Source organism: Capsicum annuum, chromosome 4 (genome assembly GCF_002878395.1).
Source record: "Capsicum annuum cultivar UCD-10X-F1 chromosome 4, UCD10Xv1.1, whole genome shotgun sequence".
In the NCBI taxonomy this organism is placed as follows: domain Eukaryota; kingdom Viridiplantae; phylum Streptophyta; class Magnoliopsida; order Solanales; family Solanaceae; genus Capsicum; species Capsicum annuum.
This window is the reverse complement of record NC_061114.1, coordinates 230,304,077-230,321,174: the sequence shown is the minus strand read 5'-3', so window position 1 is coordinate 230,321,174 and position 17,098 is coordinate 230,304,077. Positions and strand designations below refer to the sequence as shown.

Genomic DNA, 17,098 nt, shown 5'->3' with positions numbered 1-17,098 from the left:
AGTAGTCAGAGATTATAAGTCGAGATAATAATGTGCTCGCAGCAGAGGCTCTTATTATTTCAGAGAGAATATTTACAAAATCTACAATAATATGTCTGCTGTAATAATACTTAGGACTTGAACTAAATGAACTGTAATGAAAGTAACATTGTTTTTGAAAGCTGAGATTCAATGACTTAAACAATGCACAAGCTGCACTAAGATAAATCACTTGTCCATCCAAATAACACAGCGTAGGCTCTTTCCTTGAATGAGCAACTCAAACGCCTTATTGATATCTTCAAAATTCACTTCATGTGTGACAAACTTGTCCAACTGCAATTCCTAAGAAGCCACATAAACGTGGTACCAAAGGGTTAATGACACGTATGATCACTGAATATTGTCCGATGTAACAGTTAAATTACAAAACTGTATTTTCTAGTTGAATGATTAGGTACCTTGTTAAGGTAACGCTTAGCGAGGATAGGAACATCAGTTTTGGGTTTGAGACCCCCAAAGAGTGAAGCCGTGAGAGTTTTTTGACCCAAAAGAACATCGTAAGAGTTGAGACAGACCTGTGCCTCCGGCTGCTTATCAACTCCTAAAACAATCGTTTTACCCCAACCCTGCGTATTACAGCCAAAGGTTATTATGTATGAGCGTGCTTTGAAAGAAAGTGAAAACAATAGACAAACAAAAAGATGCAGCCTTGTGCAGGGTCCGGGAAGAGGAAGGGCCGGACCACGAGGATGTATTGTATACAACCTTATCCACATTTCTGCAAGAGGCTGTTTAACCCGTGACCTCTAGGTCACGTGGCAGCAGGATTGTCAATTAGTCAAAGAGTTATGTTGGCAGACCTTTCTGCAGCAGGCAAATGCTTCTTGCACCAGTTTTGCCATACCAACACATTCAAAGCAATAGTCAGCACCTCCATTAGTCATCTCAATTATAACCTGCTCAACAACAACAACAACAAACCCAGTGTATATATAAAAGCTTGAGCACGAGATAAGAATCATGTCATATTTAAGTTAAATGCATCGTCAGTGTCAAAACTCTTATTATGAATCTCACATTTTAAGAACGCTTACGAGTAGATGTAAACAACCCAACCAATAAAAGACTCACCTGACTAACAGGTTTATCCCCACAGTTTTTGGAATTGACAAATTCAGTAATTCCAAACTGCTTCCCTGTGTCAAATGAGAAAGGTAAAAAAATTACAAAAAGGAGAAGAAACAAGAATATTACTGTTAATCAATTTCTCAAGATTCTACATTTATGCTTACCTATTTCAAACTTGTCAGAGTTTATATCAACGCCAATAATTCTGGTAGCACCACATAGCCTTGCTCCTTCTGCAACCTAAAAAATTCTCCAGAAGCGTAAGAGATTACACGATATCAACATACATAAGCAAGAAGAAGCCAGAGGAGAAACTTACTGCAAATCCAATTGATCCTAAACCGAAGATCACTACTGTCGAACCTGGTTCCACATCTGCTGTTTTCCAGGCAGCACCTACTCCTGAAGTTCCATTTAGATCATATCAGACATGTACCTGTTATGAACTCTTAACACAAACAGCTGCAAGGAAAATTTGAGTCACCTATTCACTAAAAGGAGCAATCGAATTATCAAGTTCTTCGAGTTGATTTCTTAAATGATCACTCAACTATTCAAAATAGGTGAACAAAGTCACTTTTCTTTTGTATCGGAAAAGTCACTTATCTTTTACTATCTTACTCAAAAGTCCATTCATATGATTTTGTATCAGAAAAGTCACTTATCTTTATCCTATTTCAGTTAAAAGTTCACTCATGCACGAACGTAATATACACCATCACTTCTAATCCTTTTAACCAACAAATAGAGAACATTAAACGCGACTCATTTTAACCAAAGACCTCCAATCCGACACAGTATACTTGCATATTATCATATAGATAGTATAGAAAAAATCGAAACAGACAACATTAACATATAGATAATGACTGCAATGTGAAGGTCATGAAATTACCTGTTGATACTCCACAGCTGAAAAGGCATGCCTTATTAGGTGGGATTTCAGGATCAATCTTTGTGACATTAACAACATCAACGACTGTGTACTCGGAAAAACTTGATACATAGAGGAAATGGTGCAAAGTTTCTCCTTCAACAGTAGTGAATCTGCTTGTGTCATCTCTATGCATCAGCGGCGTGATTTGAAATGGGAATTTGGAACAAAGGTTGCTTTTCTTGGATTTACAGTCTACACAGTCCATACAATCAGGCAAAAATATCGGTATGACTGAATCTCCTTCCTTCAACTCCTCAACACCTTCTCCAACACTCTCCACAACCCTTGAATTCAGTAAAGTTAGTATAGTCAATCAGAATGTCATATTCCTCTTTCGTGTCATACCTTTATAACCATATTTCTGATCACAAATTCTAAGGATACTTTTGGTACGCGCCAGAAGTCTTTCCTTAGTTCTTAAATTTCGTGTCAAGTCAAACATCAGTATTATAAAATGAAACGGAAGGAGTAAAATTTACCCGAAAGCTTCATGGCCCAAAATTCTTGGAAAGCAGCCAGGAAATTCCTTAACAGAACCAAAAAAAATCAGTTGATACAAAAGTTAATACACAAGCAATTAAGATACTTTGAGTAGATAAATTAAGAATGAAAACATAAATTTCCATACTTTCATCCTCCAGAAGGTAATGTCACTATAACAAAGAGAAGTACAAATGATTTTGAGTCGAACTTCATGTGCTTTAGGCGGAGCCACAATCACTTCTTCTATCACCAGTGGTTCTCCAGGTTTTCTTGACACCGCGGCTGCAGCATAACTCACAGATCAGTAAGAGAGTAACTACTGTGTTGAGAGGTCATATAATTAAGTAATTAAAAGTGCGCTCTTTCTAACTTTCACTAACAGTAAACAAACAACTTTTATCAACAAAGTCCTCCTATTGGTTTCAAGTTTATGCTAAGAACCTGTTCCTCTTTTTTTAATAACTTGCACCTAACATGCAAGCAGTGGCGTAGCCACATATAGTGAAGGGAGGTCAGTTGAACACCCTTTGTCGGAAAAGTATATTGTATATTATAGCAAAATATACGAAACATACAAGTCACCAACTACTTTTCGTATATATATATTAATTCTTGAACACCCTTATCAAAATTTCACACTTCGCCGCTGTATGCAAGGTGAGATTTACTTGTTTTGACTATTCTATATGAATTTCATTACTTGTTCATATTCAGTTATGATCTCATGAGTGATGAGACCAGTGCCGGAGTATGTTACTCACTACTCAGACTCTTCAAAACTGTTGTTTTTGAAGGATCCAACACGGGTAGAATTTTCATTAAAGGTTCGCCATCTACTATGTATACATAACAAAGAAAAAATTAACCTTATACATACAGTGTCATCTTTCAACGCCCGTGCATGACACTTGTGCTTATAGTCCACAAAACAACATAACTAGACTATGTACACACTTTTGTCAATCTATCATAACCATAAATAATTCACATAGCAAAAAAAAAAAATTAACAGATTTTAGTGAAGAGTATATACATACCTCTGCAACGAATAGGTTTGCCAGCAGTTTTGCTAAAGTCGTATTGTTTCATGGAGGCCATTGTCAAAATTATGAAAAAGACAGTTCAAAGTCACTGTCACTCTATTGTGTTGTGTTGTGTTGTGTGAATTGTTATGCCATTCAGTTTTGGTTTTTATAGCTAGCGTCACCGACAAGGCTAAGGCCCGTAAAAACTTATCCGCACGTGGTGTTTAATTTTAAATAGATTATATAAGGTAAAAAATTATCTGTATGTGATGGTTATCCTAAACGGATTGCATGAGGTGGAACTTAGACAAATCTCACTTAGTCATATGATAAGACCTCATTTATTTACATTTAATTCGAGTCTAAATATGAATCATTTATATTAAAGCCTATTAAAGTGTTTTCCTTTTTTGTTGTTTTTATTAAAATATCTTTTATTTTTAGTTTATATAGCTAGCGTTAATGATAGGGCTAAATTAAGCCCGTAAAAATTTATCAGTGCCTAATATTTATCGTGAATAAGTTACATGAGTTGAAACTTACCCAACTCTTCCTTAACCATGATAAAATCTAATTTATTTAAATTTAATAAAAGTCTGAATATGAATAATTTGGATCTTAACGTATTAAGTTATTTTTATTTTTATTTTTTGCTTTTAAATAAATCCATTTCTGGTTTCTATAGCTAGCAACGTTAAGGATAACCCAATCTAATCAAATAATTATAAGATCTTACGTATTTGCATTTAATAAGAATATGAATTTGAATTATTTAGTTATTAACTCATTAAGTGCATATCTTTTCTTTCTTTTTTTCTTTTTTGGCTTTTAAAATAAAATATTTTCAGTTCTGATTTTTATAGCCAGCGTCACTGACAAGGCACAACTCTCATTTAATTATTGATAAAATCTCATTTATTCTCATTTAATAAGAGTTTGTATCTGAATGATTTTAGGTCTAACCCTATCAATATATTTCTTTTTTCGATTTCGAGACATCTTCATATTTTATTTTTACTAAAAATTACACAAATTCATAAGTTAAGTTCACTTATTACAAAAAATCTCATTTCTCTAAACATATTACAAAAATTCCATTTTCTCTAAAAATACATGTATATTTCGGTCCTGTTATGTATATGAAACGACTTTATTATGTATATGACGGCCTTGTTATGTATATATCGGTCTTGTTATGTATATGAATCGGGAGAAAAAGTAAAATAATTAAGGAAGTGGAATGGAGTGTAAATAATTCTAATAAGATTGACATTTACGTTATTTTTATTTTTTTTATAACAAGCGTTAGCCTATAAAACTTATCCCCACACCCCATGAGAATGCGTCACATCTATCATTTAATCAATTGATTAATTTAGGTATGATTATAAAAATGACATCCAAACACCCACGCCGTTCCAATTTTCTGACGATGTAATTTTTTTTATTAATTTAAGTAAGTTTATTTACTATTCTTATTGTCATTGTGAGAAAAAAACCAGCATTCTTTTTTGAAGAGTTGAATTCACCCAATTTTATTTTGTATTTCAGAAGACATTCAATTTTTCTAAAATTAGGATTAAGTTTGGATAAATAAGGCTATATATTGCCATTTTTTAGGTTATAATTATTGGAGAAAATGTTAGCTTCGTTTACTCCGTTTATCTCAGCTTTTATAAACTCATATATAAAAGGTGTCTGAGGAAAACTATTTACTCCCGTCGTCCATCTTTACTTATTCATGTTGTGAAATACCTCTTAATTATCCAAATCAAACAAATAAATTAGATAAGTATTCTTGATATACCGGACAATAAAGATTACGGAAAGAATAGCAGAGGCCTCATTTTCAGAAACAGTTCAGGACTGACATCATCATCCCCGTTTGGCCATAAAAATTAATTTTTTTCGGAGTTGGAGTTGAAGTTGAAGATGAAGTTGGAGTTGAAATTGGAGTTGTGTTTGGCCATGAACATAAATTAAAGTTGTTTTTGAAATTTTGTGAGAGAAGTATGAGTGAAAAAAGTGAAAACAAGAATTTTTCAAATAATTTTTCGAAGTTGGAGTTGAAAAATTCATGGCCAAACGGTGCGTTTTTTCATTTTTTCCACTAAAGTAAAATAATTTTCCAGAAAAAAGGAAAAAAAATTTATGGCCAAGTGGCTACGTACCAATGTCCCACTAGAGTTAAGAAGGAAAGACGTCTAGCATAAGTGCTACTTACTCCGTGCTATATTAGTTGATCACTTTACTATAAATAATTATCCTTTATTACTTGTCAATTTACTAAATCAAAGTGAATTTAATCATTTTTTCTCATTTTACCTTTACAATTAATTATCTTTGGGTTAGGTAAAACCTATTTTGAGAGGAAAGATCTATCAAGGCATAAAATCCAAAGCCTAAGATTTTTTTCAATGCATATGCTTTGCCCAAGGTTTTTTTCAATGAATCTGGTTTAAAAGTCAGACTTGGAATATATTATTTCTCTATACTTTATTAATGGAATAGGAATTCATAGTGGGACGTTCTTTTCGTAAATCCTTCGAGCGAGAAAGGTGTTGCACCAAGGCCTCCTCAAGGTCATTTGGAACCAATTTAAGGCTATTTACTGACCATAGCAACGCAATGTTCAATGGTGGGGCAAAGCACTAGCGAGAAGCTTCCCTTGAGATTGTTTTCCCAAGCAATTTTAAGTGTAAACAAATAATTTGTAAAGTTCCGCAAAAATATCTTAAGAAACGAATTAATAATATTAGAGAAAAGTGATCAACTAATATAAGATGGAAGTACAATATTGGACCAGGCTTTGCCTATATATGAACGTGCACGGTACTGTACGACCAGTATATTGGGTCATTCACTTGCTCTGATAAATCAGTGTCAGATGCCCACTTAATTTACAAGTTCCCTCAAATTGGTGGTCCTTAATTTGTAGCTGATTTAATGGAAATTAGGGGCAAATACACCTAATTAAGACTTAATTTGGCAACACAAAAATTGTGTAGTATCCAATTCGCAGAAAACTCAAGGCGTAACAACAGTTCATGGAATGAAATACCAATGTTAAAATGAGAAACTACAGTTCATGGAAAGAAATACCAATGTTTAAACAGAGAAAATACAGTTCCAATCCGCTGGATGAACTATCCCATATACACAAAAGGGACGTAATATAATGGTTTTTCCCTCTCCGCGACATCCAAAAAAGAGGAGAGCGCAATCAGCACCCTGTCTACTTGAGAACCCGAAATGATTGACAAATTGACATTCTTTGGAAACAAATCAGAAAATGAGGAAGAAAAAAGAATTGCTCCCTATTGGCCCTGTTTATCCTGAAACCGCTGAGAAACATCATTACGCAGCATCTGCATGAATTCCTGCAGGAAGCAGAATGTAAACATAAGTCCATGACCTTAACAAACATCAAACTCAAATTCCAAATCCAGCTACTCACATTGGCTAGGTCCTCTTCACTGCACAGTTCATCAGCTAGACTTTGATCAGTACTTCCATCGTGATGCAAAGATTCTGTACTTTGGACCAAAGAGCGAAGAATCTCTATAGGCGGACTATTGTTCTGGATTCCCTGGGCAACCTCATGAAGATCAACCTGAAAACTTAAATTTGCAAATTGATCAAAGAAGAATAGATCATTCTAACAAAATAACAAGCTAACAGAAGCAAACCTGAACATTTTCAGTGCTTGGTGTTGCCCCTCTCACCGCACGATTCTCACCAGGCCTCTGTGCAATATTAGGAACTTGTTGAGGTGCAGCCGAAATGCCACCAAGAGCTTGAGAGACAATTGGCATCATTTGCTGAAACATCCTAGACAAGTCCATACCACCACCTTGCCCGGAAAACATGCTTCCAAGATCCTGGGTGTCAATCTGCTGGGCGATCTGATTCACAGTGTTCATCATTGCTGGACTTTGAGTGAGTTGCTGCATCATATTCCTCAAGAAATCTGGAGAACCAGCCCCAGTTTGCTGTGAAACCCCACTCAACAAATTATTTAAAGCAGGACTCTGAAGGACACTAGACATTGCATCCGATATCTCTGTTTGGGTATCCACATTCCGGTTTCCATTGCCAATAGTTCCCATAACTCCCCTATCTGGGCGTGTACCTGAGGGCGTACCAGCCTCATTTCCCCTGGCTGCAAGCGCTGCAAGAGACTGCAACACTTGTTGCCCATCTCTTTTAGGTAGTTCATTTGGATTGTTGCTAGTTGAACCATCAGCGTTATTTCCATGAGGTATGGATTGCTTTGCTCGTCTCTGATTTGCAGATCCACCAAAAGATGAGAGAATGTCAAGTCCAGGACCAAAAGTGGGAAAAGCAGTACAAGGAACAGAAAGTTTACTACATGAAAGGTTGATCCAATTTGTCAATTCCAGAGATCATTCACAAATCTGACTTTTTCTTCAGTTATGAGATCAATAATATAGCATCAAACTAGCAAACCACCGTGACTCAAATTCAATATAATAGTTGAAAATTTAGAGCAAAATTGTTAAAACGGCAGCACCAGCTCTCAATTTCAGTTTGTACTGTAAAGGAAATGATAAACAAGGCAGAGGAAGAAACTAAATATTCACTAACCCAATCCTCAGAAATCCCAAGGGCCATTAGGGCACTGCTTGAAACTCAATGGATAAAAAGCTCACCTCTCTACCCATCACCACTTAATTACCAGGCTATTGTTGACCATGTTACATGCACTTAACCAACACATCAAAAACTCTTAAGAGGCGTGAATGCTAATGCAAGATACCTCCTTATCACATGTCCTTTCAAAAAGCCTATTGATTTGGAAATAAAAAAGAAAGGTACTTTATTATCACTCCATCTTTCAGCCGACTAGCTTACCTTCGGCTGCAAACCTCCAAGCCCTAATCCAAGGGGCACAGATGACGATTCATCGGGACTACCTAACTCCTGACCAGACCTTTGACTTTGAGCTCCTCCTGCACTGGCTGAAGCTTCTGGCTTACTATGAGACATTTCACTTGATTGACCTTGACACTGGCATTTACAAGTTAAATCAGGTCTAGAATCTCATAATAGGGACAAAAGATAGTTCATGGTATCATTTTATTGGCACCGACCATTTTATCCTCTCTTCCGGGAACATTGTGTGCCAGTAGAGGCTCAGGCACAGTCATCCCACTTGCAGATGAGACATCTCGTTGAGTGCTTACAGTGACATTCTCAGCACCAGGAACAGTAGACCGCTCTTGGGCACTTGGGCCCTCTGATTGGCCTTCATTATACAGAGAAGTGGTTCAGAAAGTATATTGCCATAATGTATCATTATCAGCCAATTGAAAAGTAAATGTTACAAGTGTTAACAAGAAGCTCTTAGTCTGCAAAAAGCTCTTAGTCCCAAGTAACAGATTATTTGGGACATAAATCTGCAATGCCATACCAGGCTGTGGCATGCTAGAGACTGAGATGACAGCAGGCATTGGCGGAACAGCTGTAGCCATTATATTTCCACCAGGCAAATCCCTTGATTGGCCAGAGTCAGTTCCATTACCACGTTCACTCTGTGCTCCATCTCCATTGGTTGCCCTAGAACCAACTGCAGAAATAATAGGTGCCAAAAGCACCAGTTGTTAGAAAAACTTACAACATCTCCTCCCAATTACTGCAATGCTCCACAAGTAAATAAGGAGAAGCAATAAGAGAAATACAGAACTGTACTAGTATATTTTTAATACCTGCATGTATATGAATATTGACATGCCTTGGGGCATTCCCAATCCCAAGAGCGCCCAAGGTGCCAGGGTTATGGGGAACAGCCGCTGAGCCACCAAAGAGTGAGCTGGTTTGAAGTGGAAAAGGCTACATCGAGGAAGAGAAACAAATCAGTAGAATAAAAAGACATGTAGTAAAGGCTGCAAACCTTCTTTTATCTGCCTAACAAACCTGAACCATTATGGGGTTCGGCCCTGTGGGAGATATGTAAACAGGAGGACCGGCATTCACTGATGTTTCACCCTGCAAAGAGCAGCTTAATAACTGTAAGAGAAGCACTTATAGGAAATGCTAACCACCAATAAGAGATGGGGAAAAGTCATACAGGTGATTGTCCCATTCTGAAAGTCAATATCGTCCTTCCAAGCTCTAATAAAAGGGCACCTAAATGTTGCATTGCTTGACCAATTAGCACCGACTCTGTCTGCACTTGTCCCCTTAATGCAGGATCACTGGACTCCCCTTCTCGTTCCAACCGTCCTGCAAGGTGCTACAAAGTGACAGAAGATTAGCAAGCAAAATCACAGAATAAAAAGAGGGGGGACAACTTTGCCAAAATAAAGGGCATGTAACTAACAATTTTTTGTACAGCTGGATAAGAGCAAGTTGACAAAGCAAAAGAAAGTAAAAAAGTTTAACAATCATCAAGAAGTTACATCAGAAAAAGAATAATGTAGCAATTCTAGGAACCCATATCTTTATCAATGATCACTTATAAGTTACAATATCTTATTAGTGATACTTAATGTGACTGCAGGAAGACCATCAGAGCCAGAAGGTAAAGGAACTCTCTTAAGCAATACATGAGTAAGATTTCACAGTTTGACGTCGCAAGTGGACCAAAATTATTATTAGCCATCAAGTTCATTGTTTTAGAGAATAAGAGCAATATATACAGTATCATCCCATGCACGAATGCTGGTGCAGTGGAAAACTGGAGAACATCACACAACACCACTTGTACAGTTGTACAAGTGGTGAGCACGAGGAAGCTGCTGTACTTCTCTCTAAAGATATGTCCGACCACCGTATGATATATCCTCACAATATATCAAGTAAATCACTTATTGAGCGCAGACATGGCGACAACCTATCATCATTAAAGCTCCAGAATGTAGGGAGTCGAGAAGAGATTCAACAGACACAGAGACACAGAGCATAGCAGTTCATTTTCCTAGGAAAAGAACAAACAGAGAAGATGGATCCACAGCATCAAAACCACAAAGCACTAATATTTACTATCACGTCAAGAATAGGCAAATATGGTGCAAGTTGCAGAACTTATCCTAAATGAACACATCCTCCTTGAATGAAATATATTAGCACGGAAAAAGCAGACGAGGCTATCTCAGAACAAGGTTCTCTGTAATTTCTTCCCATCTTCCCAAGTGATTTTTTTTTAACTTGAAAAAAAAAAGATTTAACTAATCAAATCTTTACCTCCCATCTAAATCCATATAATTAGACCAGGACAGCCTGGTGCTGAATTTAACTAATCAAACCTTTACCTCCCATCTATATCCATATAATTAGATCAGGACAGCCCGGTGCATTAAGCTCCTGCTAGGAACAAGGTCCGGAGAAGGGCCAGACCTCAAGGTCTATTGTACGCAGCCGTATCCCGCATTTTCGCAAGAGGTTGTTTCCACAGCTTGAACCTGCGACATCCTGGTTACATGTGGCAGTAACTGTTACCAGTTACGCCAAGGCTCCCTATCATATAAATAGACCAGATTTTTTGTTATTTATGGACTTCCCTTCAAGGGTTATTTCCTTCAATGATTCCTATACCAATGTGTTGGACTCCTGATCACAATTTCAAGATCTTTAAGGGCATGATAGCAGGTAGGTATCTTGTGAGATAATTGAGAAAGCTAGAATTCAAGATCTTTAGATTTTTATGGTCCAATTAAAACGTTATTTATGTTGCAGACTATAAATGAATGAGCTAGCCCCACACCCAACTCTCAAAAGGCTAAACCATTGCACTTTATCCCCCACCCCAACCATTTTCATTGATTAAGATTTAAGAGGTTTGGCTCTTTGGTCCTTTCATGCCAAAAATAAGTCATTTTCTTTAACGGCTTTGATTTTGACAAAATAAAGCCTCTCTCCAGCAGAACTGCTCAAGCTCTGAACAACATTGCAAGACTGGAAAACTCAACCTAGGAACTCAGCCAGGACACGGTGCGCCTGGATTAACTAAAGCATGTGCAGTACACAGTACATGCTGCTAGCAATCACTTTCAAAGATGCTTTTTGCAAGTTGATTTCTTAACAGGTAACACTAGAACCCTGCAGATACTAGAAGCAAAGGAGCCAGGGATGGAGTAGAACCATAATAATAAAAAGAGATGATTATATGGGGGAAGGCACCGGAAACAATGACTGCTATATGGGGAGCAATGATCTACACATGGCAAGCGAGAAACCGAAGCTGTTCAAGCAAACAAATGTAAATACTCCTGTTGCTATAGCACAGATACAAAAAGTGATTAGCGAGAGGATGGGATTGTTTCAATGTTTGTCTAGTTGTTAGAACTGACATTATCACTACTTTTGCCTCTGAGTTCCCTTACTCAGCATTGTCACTTCCTGCATCTTCTCGATGCCATTAATGAAATCTTTACTTCATCAAAAAGAAAAGATTGTTCAAAGAGAGCTCATAGGTGTCAAATTTTGACTCAGAAGGTTATGTAACTAGTTTGGTTTTTCTTGTGATTGGAGATCTAGCTGTCTTAACTAGAAGAGGGTTAATGCCCTAGAATGCCCTAGAGGCTCTTTAGGTGCTATTAGGTATTTGTTTTCAATAGTATTATTTCTCAGTTTATTACCAAAAAAAGAGATAAAATTAAGGTCATGATACATACAGATAATACCGCAATGACTTGACCACCAAAGAGTCGTTCTGCTTGACGCAGCACAAAGCTCAATGCCTCTGGAGTCGATGAGCCTCGAAGATTTGTAGGCAACTGTACTGCAGGTGGCTCTGCCCCATTATTAGGTGACTGGTTTGGCAGGTAACCTAAGGTAAGAAGATGTGAAGTCATACAGAGATCCATCCACCACAAGGAAGAAGCAAAAATGATAAAAATCCCCACCGTTCTGTGAGAATACGAGTTCCATCCGATCCATGAATTCATTAAGCGTGAGCAACGAATCAGGAAGGGGCTTCAACATTCAAAAGAGAAGAATCAAATGAGTCAAACATGGCCATGAATAACATGAGACAGAAAAAAAACATAATATCTGAAAGACATTCTACCAAATTAATTGAGGGGACAGCTATTGCTGCCCCAAGTGGAATTTGCACTACTTGCGGTAACGATTGACCAGAAAAAGGCTGCCCAGATTGCTGACTTCCTGACTGACTGAGACTCTCATTTGCTTGAGGTTGAGGAACTGGAGCACTGACCTGTTCACAAACCAACCCACCAAGCAAAGATAAGAGAGGAAGCAATGAACACAAATGCACTTCTTCAGCACCTTGCTAGGAGAACATAAGTGAAATAAAGGTCTCACATAAGTGTGAGTCCTGTAACTTTGAAACTTGAAAGGGCTCATCACACAATAGAGAGAAATCCCACTAAAATATAAAAAGCAGTGGGTAAATGTAAGAGATCTGAAATATAAGAGCAAAAGGTGGGGAAAACACCTGCACACCGGGAAGCTGGCCACCAGTCATGTTCCCAATCCCTACAGTGTTTAGAACTGCCCCAAGAACCTATAAAGTTGGACTTTCTTCTGTCATAAGATTATCCCAAATCAACTCAAATTACAGTGATTAAAAAATCTTGCAACCCACCCGATTAAGATCAGGCACAACAAGTCCTTCCCCCTGATCTCCTCCAACATTAAAAGTTCCTAGGACAACACTGTGTGAAATCTGCCCAATACGATTCCGTGAGCCTCCAGCAGTGGGTTGAGGCTCTTGAACTGCGACACTCAAAAGATAATAAAATTGATTGTTACCCCTCTGACTAACAAAATCAGCCAAATGACCTGAAAGACTTAATTTCAGACCACAAAACCTTTACCTCTGTTAATATTGTTAGTACTAGCTTCTCCAGTGCTGCTACCTGATGGAGGTTGTGATTGAGGCTGCCTCAGTACTAAGTGCAGCGTGTCCCCATTTTCCACATCTGGAAAGAGTTAAGGTTCGGCAAGAAACCAAAAACTCGAAGATGAAAGAGGTTCTATTTTCGGCAAAAATATTATCTAATCATGTATATTTGTTAAATCTATGTAAACAAAACATTGGAGTTTCAACTAATAGGTTGGTCAGAGATAACTCTCTAAAATTAATCATAGACATGATAGGACTTAAGAGGTGAGAAATCAATCAATTTGTTAGATGAAAACAAGTCACAAAGCCTACATGGACACCCTTCTAGGTGACAAAGGGAAATAATCAGTGAAGATATCTCAAGGTATTTAGGTTTGTGGCAATACCAAATGTCAACTAGAATTACCCTCTTGAGATTAGTATTCCAAGCTGACAGAAAGCTAATTTTCCATCAGATTTATTCCTACTCTTGCTTCCTAAATTAGGCGCACCTCATAGCCCTACAGCAAATAATAAGCCTGATATTTAAGCGCAGAGTAGCGAGAGAGCTCATTATCCAATGAGTTTCAAACTATGCCCCATTTTGAACAATTTTAACGCATTTAACAATTAACGATGAATTATGAAACAAAAAAGGTTGGACAAGCATGTGTGAAATGGTATAATCCTAGAAATCACCTCAAGAAAGATGTAAGAAGCTAAATCCACGTATACAAACAACTAAAAGAAAGCCCTGTCCAACAAGTTTAAAGAGGAAAAAATTTCCAGCAAAGACTGCTCGAGTTGCAGAGACAAAGCTTGTATATGTATAAAGGGGAAACTTGAATTTCTCAGTTGATAGGATACGATATGCAGAAAGAAGGTGATTATCCTTCAAGACCTTGCCCCTAAAAATTAGTCTTTGCTGCTCAACAGGTACACCAATCTGACTTGCTAATTTGTCCTTCAAGGCTGAAACTTGGGACTGAGATTGAGATAGGATAGAGAAGTAAGTAGGACAATGGGTGCCAAATAAGAGATGTATCACAGAATTACAGAGCATGTGATTGATAAAGATTCCAAATGCTAAAATTCACATTCAACTTCATATCAATAAGTCCTTATTTGAGAAAAGGTTTCTACATTTCCATATGTCATTTCTGACAAGCATAAAGAGAACAATCACTTTCAGAAGCAGCATAAATTTAAGAAAGCTCCACATGTAACTGAATAAGCATGGTGGCAAATACTCTATTTTACCATAATTTGCAACAGAAACAGAGCAAGTAACAAAATTTACATTCTTATCCACGTTACAAGTATACGTCTGGGAATCTAAGGTCTTGATGTTGAGCTCCACGGTTGATTCAGAACCTCCACCAGAATCATTACTTGTGCTTGATCTTTCAACTGCTTGTTGATCTGCCATGAGACTTCAGAAACAACTACCTGAACAGAAAACTCCGATAGACGGTAAGCATTTATTAGAGAAACATGCAAAAGAGTTGAGACAGACTAGGAACAACTGCAAAACCAAAACTCTTCTGCAGGAAGGTAGACCATCCACCCACAGATTCAAATGAAGGCAGACCAGCATGAGCAGCAAAGATAATAATTCAACAAAGCATAAATGTGAACATACATTTGATCTGCTATGTGGAAATTGCAATATTTAAATAGTTGTGGGACAGCAGTTCCCATCTATGTTGCACAGACTCTTCAAAAATGTCAGCGGCTGCGTGTCAGATTCGCCAAAAGTAGTGTATTTTTGGAGAACCCGACACGGGTGCGGCATCAAAAGTGAAGAGTCCGCACAACTTAGGTTCCCATAATCAAGCCAAAAATCTAGTGATAAATGCGAATAAAGCTTCCATAAGCTAGGTCGCTGTTCATCTGAGATTGCAATGGCTCAAATTCAAAAATGGAATCAAAGTTCTAATCCTCAATGATACTACACATTAGGTCAAACCCCGAGCTTTAAGTTCATCAAACATCTAAAACTAGGTTTTTGCACAGTTGTTTGAAGAATTTGACCCCTTTAACTTGATTAATTTGCAGGTCTTCTCACCTCATTTTTCTCTCAAAAAGTTCTAACCTTGTCCCTTTTTGCTTCTCGAGAGTCAAAAGAATGGATCTTTAACCAAGATTAGTAGATGCATAATCCAATCATTTGAAATGGTACTTTCTAAAATAATCCCCAAAATATCCTTTAGTTCGTGGTTACTGGACCTGTTGGTCTTATACATATGATCTGCTTTAGGGAAATTGCAATATCTAAATTGTGATGGGAAATCAGTTCCCAGTTATAACCAAGCCAAAAACCTAGTGATAAATGTGAAACAGTTTCGGTTAACTAGGTGGCAGTCCACACGAGATTCCAGTAACTCAAATCCAAAGTTCATCCACACCCGGAACTTTAAGTTCATCAAACATCTAAAAGTTCCGTATTACTTCTCAAGAGTAAAAAGAATGGACCTTACCGATTAGTAAATGCATAATACAATCATTCGAAATTGTACTGTCTAAATAATCCTAAACTGCACTCTACTCCAGCTCACTGGCCCTGTTGGTGTTATACATATGATCTTCTATATGAAAATTGCAATAGCTAAATGGTGATAGAACATACCTAGAATCAACCCCAAAACCTAGTGATAAACGTGAAGACAGCTTCCGTCAACTAGGTGGCAATCCAGTAACTCGAATCCAAAAGTAGAATCAAAGTTCCAACCCTCAATAATTCCACACATCAGGCTAAGCTAAACCGCATCCAAAGCTTCAAGATCATCAAAAGCTGATTGATTTGACTCACTAAGTCCCACAATACATGATAAAAATACCAGCATAAATATATTCCCTACATCTCTTTTTCCCATTTTGTTGCATAAAATGTTAAGGAAACTGTCTTTGTAAAACAATAAAGGCAACAAATGAATACACAAAATTCCTTCTTTTTCTTATGACCTGGTGACTGGGCCAGCTTTCGCGCAGCATGTACCAATAACTCCGCCCATCAAGGCTAGAACAGACGCGAAGAATCAAACAATACAGAGCATTCTAACCTAATTCACGATTAATTTTTGAACATTAAGAAATCACAACATAATTCTACCGGATATAACGACGGGAAACTTACAAAGAGGAATTCGCCGGAGATTGAGATCGAAACGGAGCAAAGTTCGACGGAGATTTAGGTATAACGAAATCGAAATGTGAAACAGAGGGGATATCGGGGGTTATTGTGTAACGGGTCGAATCTAAAAAGAAAAATAATAGCCAGCTCGTTATAAGGTTCCAGAAGGATCTGGAATTTTTTTATCCGACTTTGTAGAGACGGCACCAGAGCTCCAGCTGCATTGGGTATGGGTATGGATATGGTTGATGGGCATTCGGGTCAGCTAAGCCGAGTCCACTTAAGTCCACCTTGACGTTCTTGCGGATTCCTTTTCTTCTTTTTTTCCTTAAATAATATTCCCACCCTGTGTGATACTGATAGTTTTGACAGGGACAAAGTTTAAGAAATAAGTAAAGAATGATGTTTTTTATCAAATTATTTTTTATTAATATAATATATTATTATCTATAATCTATATTTGTATTTATATCTATATATAGATCGATAATTTATAATATAATAATTTATATCTATAATATATTAAAAGTGTGAACACCTTTATAAAAGTGATTTGAACTTTTTATCGTTAATTAAAACTCTATGTAATAGACAATATT

The 17,098-nt window shown here is 37.2% G+C and overlaps 2 protein-coding genes across 5 annotated transcripts; both read right to left on the bottom strand.

Annotated features, from left to right (window-relative positions):
- Positions 1 to 19: 19 nt before the first annotated feature.
- LOC107866810 (alcohol dehydrogenase-like 7) lies at positions 20 to 3,843 on the bottom strand. Its single transcript, XM_016712807.2, has 10 exons — positions 3,568 to 3,843; positions 2,676 to 2,812; positions 2,527 to 2,573; positions 2,006 to 2,331; positions 1,430 to 1,512; positions 1,275 to 1,350; positions 1,114 to 1,178; positions 843 to 938; positions 441 to 608; positions 20 to 324 (listed from the first exon to the last, which is right to left on the bottom strand). The coding sequence occupies exons 1-10, from the start codon at positions 3,626 to 3,628 to the stop codon at positions 208 to 210; spliced, it is 1,176 nt and encodes a 391-aa protein (XP_016568293.2). The 5' UTR covers positions 3,629 to 3,843; the 3' UTR covers positions 20 to 207.
- Positions 3,844 to 6,590: 2,747 nt separating this feature from the next.
- Positions 6,591 to 16,802, bottom strand: LOC107866812 (ubiquitin-like domain-containing protein CIP73). 4 transcript variants are annotated; one of them, XM_016712810.2, is made up of 19 exons: positions 16,503 to 16,802; positions 15,996 to 16,160; positions 14,667 to 14,815; positions 14,234 to 14,351; positions 13,359 to 13,463; positions 13,127 to 13,257; positions 12,977 to 13,045; positions 12,587 to 12,736; positions 12,423 to 12,492; positions 12,192 to 12,346; positions 9,647 to 9,811; positions 9,493 to 9,564; positions 9,285 to 9,408; positions 8,990 to 9,145; positions 8,670 to 8,824; positions 8,431 to 8,586; positions 7,245 to 7,838; positions 7,013 to 7,168; positions 6,591 to 6,935 (listed from the first exon to the last, which is right to left on the bottom strand). In XM_016712810.2, the coding sequence occupies exons 3-19, from the start codon at positions 14,793 to 14,795 to the stop codon at positions 6,873 to 6,875; spliced, it is 2,568 nt and encodes an 855-aa protein (XP_016568296.1). In that variant the 5' UTR covers positions 14,796 to 14,815; positions 15,996 to 16,160; positions 16,503 to 16,802; the 3' UTR covers positions 6,591 to 6,872. The 4 variants fall into 4 exon arrangements, with proteins under 4 accessions (XP_016568296.1, XP_016568297.1, XP_016568298.1 ...); XM_016712811.2 differs by having other exon boundaries at positions 15,996 to 16,142; XM_016712812.2 differs by lacking the exon at positions 15,996 to 16,160 and having other exon boundaries at positions 14,667 to 14,827.
- Positions 16,803 to 17,098: the final 296 nt, after the last annotated feature.

What these genes read in the sequence shown, in the direction of transcription:
- LOC107866810 (XM_016712807.2), bottom strand. Translation starts at nt 3,628, where the DNA reads ATGGCCTCCATGAAACAATACGACTTTAGCAAAACTGCTGGCAAACCT. An exon ending in CAAACCTATTCGTTGCAGAG is followed by an intron (nt 2,813 to 3,567) that starts GTATGTATATAC and finishes GTTATGCTGCAG; the next exon opens with CCGCGGTGTCAAGAAAACCT. An exon ending in TTACCTTCTGGAGGATGAAA is followed by an intron (nt 2,574 to 2,675) that starts GTATGGAAATTT and finishes GGTTCTGTTAAG; the next exon opens with GAATTTCCTGGCTGCTTTCC.
- LOC107866812 (XM_016712810.2), bottom strand. Translation starts at nt 14,795, where the DNA reads ATGGCAGATCAACAAGCAGTTGAAAGATCAAGCACAAGTAATGATTCT. An exon ending in TACTAACAATATTAACAGAG is followed by an intron (nt 13,258 to 13,358) that starts GTAAAGGTTTTG and finishes TGAGTGTCGCAG; the next exon opens with TTCAAGAGCCTCAACCCACT. An exon ending in TCAGAATGGGACAATCACCT is followed by an intron (nt 9,565 to 9,646) that starts GTATGACTTTTC and finishes TGCTCTTTGCAG; the next exon opens with GGTGAAACATCAGTGAATGC.